Source organism: Callospermophilus lateralis, chromosome 11, assembly GCF_048772815.1.
Source record: "Callospermophilus lateralis isolate mCalLat2 chromosome 11, mCalLat2.hap1, whole genome shotgun sequence".
Lineage (NCBI taxonomy): Eukaryota > Metazoa > Chordata > Mammalia > Rodentia > Sciuridae > Callospermophilus > Callospermophilus lateralis.
The window spans coordinates 18386556-18398682 of NC_135315.1; the positions used below are offsets into that span (position 1 = coordinate 18386556).

The 12127-nt window shown below is 35.5% G+C and overlaps 1 protein-coding gene across 5 annotated transcripts in view; it reads left to right on the forward strand.

Annotated features, from left to right (window-relative positions):
* The window catches only part of Gpatch8 (G-patch domain containing 8), a 90914-nt gene that overhangs the window by 71935 nt on the left and 6852 nt on the right, over positions 1–12127 (forward strand). For all 5 annotated transcript variants that reach the window (XM_076869386.2, XM_076869389.2, XM_077110478.1 and 2 more), the window contains one exon: positions 8090–8220. In XM_076869386.2, the coding sequence (XP_076725501.2) occupies positions 8090–8220 (131 nt within the window). The remainder of the gene's footprint in view (positions 1–8089; positions 8221–12127) is intronic.

Sequence of the window (12127 nt, forward strand, 5' to 3'; positions counted from 1 at the left end):
TGCTAAGGGACTCAGTGAGACCCTGTCTCTAAATAACATAACAAAACAGGGCTGGGGATATAGCTCAGTGGCCAAGTGCCCCTGAGTTCAATCCCTAGTACTCCTCCCTCCGGCTAAAAAAGGGTCAGGGATATAACTCAGTGGTAAATTGCCCCTAGTACTCCCATGCTCCCCAAAATAAAATAAATAAAAAGGCGAGAGATGTAGTTCAGTAGTAGAGTGCTAGCCATGTATAAGGCCTTGGATTCAATCCCCAGTACTGGAAAAATGATAATAATAATAGTCAATGCCTTTTCCCCCCTTTCTTGGCCCCTTGTTACCTTTTCAGGAGTCGTCTTTTGTTTGTTTGTTTGTTTTTCTTTTATTTCTTTTTTAATTCTTCTAATTTTATCTTCTATTTGTGCCACTAAGGGTTCTTCAGGTACATAAGCAGATCACAAATTGTCTCACCCATGTACTTTGTCTGGTCTTCATGGTGTTATTTTTCCCTTGTTAATTTTAATTGGTTCCCAGTGTTTTTAAAAAAATCAAAGCAGGTCACAGTGATGCATGTCTGTAGTTCTAGCTACTTGAGAGGCTGAGGTAGAAAGATCACTTGAGGCTAGCAGTTGAGGGCCAGTGTGCACAATATAGCAAGACCCCATCTCTTTATTTTAAAAACAAACAAACTTTATTCAGGAGAGTTTACATAATTCAGGCTTTGGCTTGTCTTGAGAAAAATTGAAATATCTGACCTTGGGCCTACATTTCAACATAACCATTAATTAAAGTTGTCTCTTTGTTCATTGTACAATTAGCTCTGGTTTTCATCTTTTCTCATACATCCATCTATGTGACTGACCCATTATGTTATCTGCCAAACTCCTCTGAACACTTGAGTTTCTGACCCAGGCCTATTACCCCCACCCCCATGAGTTCTGACTGACTCTTGGGGAAGTAGCACATTGAAAAGTTGTGCCCTTACTGATGGTGTTGGAACCAGCTTCCTTGCTATTTCAGTGATCACTTGTCAAAACACATTGTAAAGAGGTTTCAGAAATCCCTTTAACTTGTAGAAGGAATCAGAATCTCAGTCAGGAAAGAATGTTTTCAGCATGCCTCTTTTTTCTGCTAAAATAACCTTAGTATGAAAACCCCTGTACTTTTTACACATTCTGAAAAGACCAAAATCTTATTTACTACCAAGGTCTGTTTTAGCTGTGAATAATAGTACTAGTTTTCTAAGCTTTAAATAACTGAACTAACATGAATGAAGGCATTAACAGTAACCAGTGATTTCTCTAATCTGAGTTGTAGGATGGAATGTATTAATACATTATTTAGTTAACTTGTCTCAACTTGTTGCTGTTTTTTGATAATTACTTATTGTTAGTTGACTATTTCAGTACCTGGTAGTATATATTACAAAAGACAAAAGAATTTTAGAATTTCCCTCATTGCTCAAAAATAAAATAGGTTCTGAATTTAAATGTATTCTGAGAAATTCCTTGATGATAGAAGGAATGATCATTTTTGGACTTCACAAAGACTTCATTAAAATTTGGAGTGGTCACTTTCCACTTGTGGTTTTACCATTTAGTTTTTGGATATTTGTCTCTCAAGATATTTTTCAGCATTTGATTCTCTATATGCTTCATGCATATAGCATCAGGACAAATAGGCACATCAAAGCAAGTTGTACTTCTGCCAAACCACTGCAGTTTTGAAGAAATGTAAACTTTTTTTTAAGTGTTATTTTGATATTCAGTGAAGGAAGAACACAGAAGTAAATAAAAAAGGCAAGATAAGATACTCCTAAGAGCTAAAATTAAGAGAACATCACACTTAAAAGAATTTTTAAAACCACCAAGATCAGATACTCCTGAAGTTATTCTTTAGGTGCTCTGTATTTTGGGTGTTCCTAGAATATTTATCCTTCAAAAAAATAAAGTAATTATTGGCAAAAATGGAAAATCACAAAGCTCTTAGGAATCCCAGAGGTTCATAAATGTTGACTTAAACAACACAGTTCACTTTTGAAACCAAGTATCCCTTATAAATTATGCTTTGAGAAACAAAAAAGGGCTGTGGGCATAGCTCAGTGATAGAACACTTGCCTAGTATGTGTGAGGCACTGGATTTCATCTCTAGCATTGGGTAAAGAGTGGGAGAGAGAAAAATAAATGTGAAGAGGGGAATCCATCTCAGAACTTGAGCATACTGTTTGTTTTGTTTTACTAACCTCTGGCAGGAAGATGAAAATTTTAAATTCACTTGTGCTTAGTATTACTATAGATGCTATTTTCTTTGGGACTATTTTGCTTGATAGAATATTGAATCGTTTTATCAGTTTTCTACAAATTGAGCATGTTTTCAGCCTTTTCACCTTTTAAATCTTATGTACTTATACCCTATGCTTAACTTTGGAATTAGACTACTTAAACCCAGCAATCACACCCTAATTAAGGGAAAAAAATCTTATGTCTACTTAGGGAAATGTTATGCTTTTATGAGTAGTGTTAATCTTATATCCTTCAGGAACTAATATTGCAGGTAAATAGGCATCCTCTTGTGTATTTCTAATTGTTTTTCATCTTGCCACACAATCCCAATATAAATAAAAATGATTCAACCTTTTTCATGTTGTGCCATTTCAACCTGTTTTCTGCCCTGTAATCTTAAATTCATCATAGTGATAGACTGTAGTTTGGAAATTCTGGGATTAGGCTGTTGTGTTCTATTGTAGTCTGAAAGATTAAAGCAAGATTAAAGATAAATACAAGTTTGTGAATGACAGTACTATAAAGAGAACTCTGAACTGAGATGCTGCTCTTATATTTGTTTTGAACCCAAGTATCCCTTATAAATTATGTTTCTTCAAATTTTACATACAGGGCAAATATTTGTCTCCAGGTATGATCTGGAGGGACATAGTCTATACTTAAAACTCACAAAAACACAATGAGTTACCATTTTACACCCACTGGCATGTCTAAAATTTTAAAAAAGACACAAAACTGGGGATATAGTTCAGTGGTAGAGCACATACTTAACATATATGAGCCCTGAGTTTCTTTCTCAACCCCATTCTACCCCCAAAAAAGGCAAGATATAATTAACCAGTTTAGGAGAGGTTTTGGAGAAGGTTGAACCCTCCTATATCGCTAATGAAATAATAAGGTGGTGCAGCCCTTCTGGAAAACAGATTGATACTTACTGAAAATATTAAAACCTAGAATTACTATATGACCAATTTTATCCAAGAGAAATGAAAACATGTCTACACAAACACTTGTACAATAGTGTTCATAACAGCATTATTCATAATAGCCAAACATAGAAACAACCCCAAATCCATGCATCAGTTGATGAATAAATAAACCATAGTATACCCATTCAAGGAAATATTATTTTGTCAATAAAAAGGAATAACTCACTGCTTACAACATATATAAACCTTGAATATGCTTGCTGGGTGCAGTGGTACATGCCTGTTATCCCAGTGAGTCAGGAGGCTGAAGCAGGAGGGTCACAAGTCAAAGCCAGCTTCAGCAGCTTAGTGAGACCCTATCTCAAAATAAAAAATAAAAAGAACTCGGTATGTTGCTCGGTGATAGAGTGTCCCTGGGTTCAATCCCCAGTACTAATGAATGGGTGAATGAGTGAATGAAAGAAAGAAAACAAAAATGAAACCAATTTGATATTTATTGAGCATCTCTTTTTTTTTTTTGGGTCAAACAAACAGTCTGGACATTGCAGTGTTAGGACAGCCTTGGTCCTTGTTCTGGGAGACTTGTTACTGTCTGGTCAGAGAAACAAACCGTGAATAATATTTTAATGCTAAAGAGACAAAATCAGGCTTTTTAAATTGTGCCTGTTTTATGATACCTAAAATACCTTTCACAAGGGAACTTTGGTTTTTTTGTTTTGTTTTGTTGTTTTCTTTAAATTTAGATGGTAGAAGCTGGGTGCAGCAGTGCACACTTGTAATCCCAGGTACTTAGAAGGCTGAAATAGGAGAGTTGCAAGTTTGAAAACAACTTCAGCAATTTAGCAAGACCCTTTCTCAAAATAAAAATTAAAAAGGGCTGGGGCTGTATCTCAGTGATAGGGTGCCACTGGGTTCAATCCCCAGTAGTGCAGATAATTAATTATTTAACTTAGTAGATTTTAAATACTTGAGAATAATAATTGAACTTATTCCTAGTTAAGTATATTCAATCAAATATAAGCATCAAATCTAGTTTTGATAGAAGAAAGCACCAGAAGATACAAAAAAAGATTAATAAAAGACTTTTATAAAAAGTCACTCTTTTGGACAGACTCTTACTATATTGTTAGGGAAATTATGTGCAGAAATATTTTTGTCTCATTTATTCCCAGTTCATACACAATTTAGAAGGAACAGTGCTGCTCCTTTCGATTGACAAAGTAATAACAGTCTTAAAAGTTATAGAAACATAATAGAAAGAAGCCATATTTGGGGGAGGCTGAAGCAGGAGAACAACAAGTTTGATGCCAGCTTCAGCAACTTAGCAAGGCCCTAAGCAATTTATTGAGAACCTGTCTCAACGAAGATAATACTGGGGTATAGCTCAGTGGTAAAATGTCATATTTCTTAAGGGTTATTTTAAAGATGATCTTCTATGAAGCCCGATTACCATAGTTCCTCTGGTTTAGTAGACATTATGAGGCAGAATGCTTCTGTTCATGAAATTTGCAATTAAAGAAAAGTACATGGCTACTGGGCTAGCCTTTTCTGTAAATTTCTTACCCACATTGACATTTACCAGATTCACATTTTCCTCATAAAATCTTTTCTGAGTTAGTAGAGCAGAAACTGGTGTCTTGAGACATTTTTCTGCCAGCCTAATGCTGTTTAAATTGTGTTCTAAGAACTGGAATATCATTTTCATTTGAAGATGTCTTTAACCCAAAGAGCCACAATTAATTTGTTGGTACTTAAAAGTACTGAATCCTGGATCATTTGTGAAGAATTTGTTAAGGGGGCTGAGGTTGTGGCTCAGTGTTAGAGCACTTGCCTAGCATGTGTGAGGCCCTGGGTTCGAGTGTCAGTACCGAATATAAATAAAATAAAGGTCCATTTACATATAAATTTGAATTTGTTAAGGTCTTTTCTCTGCAGGTTTTTGTTTCTCTGAATAAGAAATTTAATTCTTATATGAGTGATAGTTGGAAGAATATATTATATAATTTGATTATGTCACTATTAGAAATGTGAGAATATTTCATATCAACCTCTTCTATAAATAATAGAAATTTTATTTGGGGGAAAAATCACATTATCCACTAGACATTTGCCAGATCCCTTCTATAGATTTAATTCTGCTCTGTGCACTGCAGGGTTGATTATAAAGGTTATAATCCTATCCAACATAAAGGGAAAAGCAGTGTTGAACAGTTGTGAATTATTAAATGCTTTACATTTATTTTTACATTTAATCTGGTAAATCTATTGATGGATAGCCTTGTTTTTATAATAAGAGAATTGGAGCTACAAGGAGTGAAATCGCTTTATCAGTAATTAGTAATTGAACTCTAACTCTGAAGCTTTACACATACTGTCTTTCTGAAAGACAGCAATGAATAACTCTGACAGTTGCTAGATTAGAGTTATGACAAAGTGCTAACAGTTCAGTCTTCTTATGAGGGACTTCAGTAAGAAGGAGAGACTTGGAGTTAGGTAAAAGAAAATATGAGCGTTAATGCATGGCTTTCCATTATTATCATCAGAATATTGTTTCCTGAGAAACCTCAAATGTACATATTGGGTTTGGGAGTGTTTGCTTAATTCCATCTTAAGATTCGGGTAAAATTTTGGGGTTCTGCTTTTGAGAGTCCAGGTTTGACTATAAAGTTTGTAATGGTGACATGGGAGTGTTTGCTGTATCTTTTAGAGTACCAATATATATTTGCCTAGAGGGAACCTAGGCAATTTAGATTTTATTTTATTGGCATCATCCCATTTTTTTTCCATCCATGCCTTCATCTGTAATGCTTGCACCAGGGATTTGAGGTAGGATGTCTTCAGGATGATGTGGACCTGCTCCTGTCCTTTTTAACTTTCAGGAAGTGGTTGCTAAATGATTGAAAAGCCTGATTTCTGACTCAACCTGGAGGCTTCAGAGTTTTTATAAAAAATCGCCCTTTTGGACAGTGCCCTGTAGGTTAATAAGTGCCTCCTAAGAGTGATGAAATATTTTTAAGAAAGAAGGGAATAACTGGGCATGAAGAGACTTTTCAGGTTTATGAAGAGGCTTAGGGAAAGACAGCAGATAAGAGAAAAATACACGTTCTATTTAAATTTGAGCTGGAAAACCTATTTGGAGAATTAAAAAACTAGGTTTGTAGCCTAAAATAAAAATATAATAGGCTGATGGATCCTTTCTGTCTGCCCCATCTCCATCATAAGGAGGAAACTAGAATTCTAAACATGAATCTCCCAGTATTTTACTATTTTAAGTAAACATCTTAAAATAGTTGATCCTCCATATTATAGTGGGCAGCACAACTCAGTAACAGTTTTGCCAGTTGTAGGTTATTTGAATTTCCCCAAAATAAAGATAAATGAAAACAAGACCAATGGCTTTTAGATAGCATTGGTCTTTTTCAAAGTTTGTAAGCATTTTTCTTGAAAAATAGATAATTTCATTTATCTAGGTGGGTTTGCTGTGTCAGTCTGTGTGTATGTACACCTATATATGTTGTGTAGGTGCTTCCCCTTTCCCCAGCCCTTTTAGAGTTGACGGCTTTGTCCTTGATTGTTCAGTATAAGTTTGTAGACTTGACTAAGAGAGCTTGTGTAGTAATGCTTGCTTTATTTTTTTTTTCTCTTCTACTCTTGTTTTATTTTTTACTTTTTTTTCTTTGTGATGTGACATTTTCAGCTGATGTATTGAAAGCAAATCCTTCTAATTTGGGAGCCCAGATCACAAGAGTGAGTTTTTCTACTAGTGTCTTTAGCTGTATATCTTTTTTTTGTGTGTGTCTTTCTACCCTTCCTCCTCCCAATTAAAAAAGATTCAAAATACATTTCATAAATATTAGGTAAGAAAACTCCTTTGTCTGTTGAACATCATGCCTTTCCACAAAGCAATGTCCACTTTATATTGGGTCAAATTCCTTTTCTCAATGCTCTTGTAAAAGCATAAGCTAATGAGTATGTTTTATCTTGTTTGTTTTTTAATATTGTCTAAGGTGTTGAAAATAATTTTAGTTCTGTCTTCATTACAGATAGATATGTCTGGACTCTGTCACCAGTGTGTCATGGCACTGTTCTTTTTTGGTTATTGCTGTTTCTTTTGTTTTAAGGAAAATTGTATAGTAGCTTCTGAAAATAAAAGACCATCCTGTTATCTGGATTTTAAGTAATAAAATTTTTGACTTATCTCTATTTTCCCTCCCCACCCCCTGGATATTCCTCTCAGGGTCATGAAGGAATGAAAAGCTATACATATTACTCTCTAATTTCAACAGACTTGACCAGATGAAATTGGTCAGACTGGTGAGCTCTGAACATGCTAGCATTAGAAGACCTCTCTTGGGTTTGTTTAATAGTTACCAAGAAATCTCCAATTGTGCTGAAAAGAGATAACACCTTTTATGGTGAAATAAAAGTATGTTTTCTATTTGTTCTGATTCAAATAACCTCCCTATGTAAGCTGTACATTGCTTTTTAAGATCTTGCACCTTGAGCGATTTTCTGTAATAGCCTAAACCCTTTCTGTTCTCTTTGACCTGTGTTACTGCAATTTATCTCATGTTCTGTTTGTCTAGTTTTGCATCCTGGAAGAGCAGGTGATTAAATAGTCCTTTTCTTTCTTCCCAATGTTATAAATTTCCTCATTGCTACTGAAATAATTTTATATTGCCCAATAAAGCAAATAATATGCTGTACTAATTAGAAATGCAGATAGTCCAAGTGTCATACACAAAGTAATCTGCTATTATGTTTTCAGTATGATAAGAGAGTCTAATGACATATTCTGCACTAGTACTATAAGCATTGGTTTACGGTAAATTTCTAAAGGCTTTGCTTTCATTTACTCTTAAATCACCACCTTCTGTTTCTTTCTTTCCATTAACCCAGAGATTAAAAGATCTCAAACAGAGAGAGTTTGCCCGAAATGTTTCTTCAAGATCTCGCAAGGATGAGAAGAAACAAGAAAAAGCCCTTCGGCGGCTCCATGAGTTGGCAGAGCAAAGAAAACAAGCTGAATGGTAAGGAAATTTTCTTTCAGAGTGCTCTACAGATAATTACAGTCCTTAAGATTTTAAGTTAATAGATTTTAAGATTATACTTTAAAGTATTAGCCTTAAGATTTTCAGTAGAACTTTATTGATTATATGTTCTTTTCAGGCCATATTCTATTTACTATCTGTGTGACTTATTCAACGTGTATCTAAACTCTCTGTGCTTTAATTTCTCTATTTGTAGAATGAAGATAGTAACTATTTACTTCTCACAGTTGTAAGCACTTAAAAAGAGTGCCTGGCATGCTGGTGGGTGGTGCATGCCTGTAATCCTAGAGGCTTAGGCAGGAGGATGGTGAGTTCAAAGCCAGCCTCAGCAACTTAGTGAAGCCCTAAGTAACCCAGTGAGACCCTGTCTCAAAATAAAATATAAAAATGGTTTGGGGATGTGGCTCAGTGGTTAAGCACCTCTGGGCTCAATCCCAGGTACCCCCCCCCCACACACACACACACAAAAGAGTGCCTGGCACATCTGAGAGGCACAGTAAATCAAAATGATGCTACTACTACTATTCACATTTTCCAATATTCCTCTTTTTTTAAAAAATAATTTTTAATATATATTTTTTAGTTTTTGGCGGACACAACATCTTTGTATGTGGTGCTGAGGATCGAACCCAGGCCGCACGCATGCCAGGCAAGCGTGCTACTGCTTGAGCCACATCCACAGTCCAATATTCCTCTTTTTATAGGAAAAAATGTTAGGGCACACATTTAAGGGTTGTCATTACCTTTTAAGTACTATATAGTTAGTACTCTGAAACCTACAAAATTCCATCAGTTTATTTCTCTATAAGGTCCTGCCCCTTTGAGTGTTGTTTTTAATGTTCTTTTATGGTTCTTATTCATTATTGAATTTTTGTCTGGAATTTAGCCTTAAGAAGACTACCTTACCTAGGACAGAACTTCCAAACAATTAGATTCTGGAGACCCAGTCTTCGTTTTTTGTTTGTTTGTTTGCTAGAGATCAAGCCCAGGGCCTTGCACATGCTAGGCAAATGCTCTACCACTGAACTTCATCCCCACTGGATTTACTAGTTTTATATTGTACCCCACCCACACCGACACACAAACACACACACTTCCTTCTTATTGACTTGCATTCTGGAGAAAGAAGGAAGGGAGAGAATATATATAGTATAAGTTTTTAACAGAATTAGCCTGCAATCTCTAATATTGAGTTAAACTGCCTATAAAATGATTCTGTACCTCCTTTTACTTTTTTTTTTTTTTTTTTTTTTTGGTACTGGGGATCGAACCCAGGGGCACTGAGCTATATCCCCAGCCCATTTTATTATTTTACTATGAGACAAGGTCTCTAAGTTGCAGAGGTTGGCATCAAATTTACAATCTTCCCAAGTCACTGGGATTACAGACAAGTGCCACCATGCCTGATTGGCAACTCTTTTTAAATATATATATATATTTTTTTAAATTGTCAATGGACCTTCACTTTATTTATTTATATGAGAATAAATAAAAGGTGTTGAGAATCAAACCCAGTGCCTCACACACGCTAGGCAAGTGCTGTACCACCGAGCCACAACCCCAGCCCCAACTGGCAACTCTTTATGTAGTAAACACAAAAGAAAGCTTGGGATTGTTGCAATGGTGCCTCCTTAAAATAGATACACTATGCCAGGTGTAATGATGGCACGTACCTGTGATCCCAGTTACCTGGGAGGCTGAGGCAGGAGAATTACAAGTTCAAGGCCAACCTGGGCAATTTAGCAAGACCGTGTCTAAAAATAAAAAGGACTAGGGATAGAGCTCAGTGTAGAGCACCCCTCAGATCAAACCCCATTACCACAAAAAAAAAGAAAAAAAAAATTGTACACCGAAGTTCAGGGCATCTTTTTCTTTAAAGGTAACTTTTAGTTCCCAGTTTTTTAAATGAATACTTAATAGATGACTAAGTAGGGCTGGAGGTGCAGTGGCAGAATACTTGCCCAGCATGTGCAATGCCCTGGGTTTTATCCACAGCACCATGAAAAGACCAAGTAGTTTCAAGAGAATTAAAAATATATATATATTTGATCCATCATCAGATATTTCTTCATACTAGAAATAATGCATGACCCTATAGTAGTTATTGAAATAACAGCAAAGACTAAAGTCTAGGGTTATGGCTCAGTGGTAGTGCGCTTGCCTAGCATGTGTCTTTAGCTGTATAAGTAATATACATATAAATATAAATAAATGAATAAAATAAAGGTCCGTCAGCATCCAAAAAATTCTTTTAAACATGGCAAAAACAAATATTTTTATTCAGTTTGAGAGTTTTGTGCTGTATAGTATAGGTAGTTTGTTTCTGTGGGGTAGGCTTTATAACATAGCATATCTCTTACTATCCAAATCTGTTGGGTTCCCATTTTCCAGCAGCAACAGTTCATGTAGCAAGAGATACCACCACATCATCTGAATGTTTTTGGTAACTGAGTTGAGGACACTTAGTAGCTGCTGGTCATATAACAAGGGTTTTTATCTAAATGGATATATAATTCTATTTGGTTCTTGAGTTTGGAATTCGAAGAATACTGGATAGTCCACACATGGTGAAATTTAGGCAATATAGGCAGTTTAGAATGCTACTCTTTTTTTAATATTTATTTTTTAGTCATAGTTGGACAGAATATCTTTAATTAATGTATTTATTTTTATGTGGTGCTGAGGATCAAACCCAGGGCCTCACCCATGCTAGGCAAGCACTCTACTGCTAAACCACAACCCCAGTACCTAGAATACTACTCTTTTTTTATACACACACACACACACACACACACACACACACACACACACACTTTATTTATTTATTTTTATGTGGTACTGAGAATTGAACCCAGGGCCTCACATGTGCTAGACAAGAACTCTACCACTGAGCCACAATCTATCCCTAGAATCCTACTCTTAAGACTTCTCACTGTACCTGTTGTCAAAGCTGAAGAGTGCTTGATAGCAATGTGGCCATTGTTCTGAGTACCCAGAAAATACAGTAGCCCCTGTGGTATTACTTTCTATAGTTTCAGTTATCCGCACTCAGCTATGGTCTGAAAGTATTAATTTGAAATTCCAGAAATAAGGAATTTGTAAGTTTTTTTTAAATTGTGTGCTATTCTGAGTAGTGTGATGAAATCTCAAGCTGTCCCAGTCTGTCCTTCTGGGGACATGAAACATCCCTTTGTTCAACATATTCATGCTTCAGATGCTGTATGCCCACTAGACAGAAACCAAATACATATAACTTTTATTATTATCTTATTATAACTATTCTTTTTTATTGTTGTTGTTGATCTCCTACTGTGCCTAATTTATAAACTAAACTTCATTATAGATGAGAGTGTCTGTATGTGTGTATGTGTGTGTGTGTGTTGGGGCTGGGGTTGTGGCTCAGCAGTAGAGCTCTTACCTAGAATGTGTGAGGTACTGGGTTTGATCCTCAGCACCACATAAAATAAATAAGATAAAGGTATTGTGTCCATCTACAACTAAAAAGATATTTTTTTAAAAAAGCGTATGTGCGTAATGCACATGAATTTCAGGCATCCAATGTGGGTTTTGAAACTTCCCCCATGGATGAGGAGGTACTATTATTATATATAAAACCAAAGCAAATGTTTGGTTGTAGTGCCCAGGATATATACACAGGCTATTTGCTTCAAAAACAGACATAACAACCCATGGTAGAAGTATCATGGTAGAAGTTTCTATGTTTAATACAGAATATGCCCGTTTTTTGAAAAATGAAATCTGAGAAATTTGTTTTTGTTTTTGCTTTTGTTTTTTGGTACTGAGGATTCAATTAACTTACCACTGAGCTTTTTATTTTTTTATTTTTTGAGATAGGGTGTTTGTACAATACTTAGGGCTTTACTAA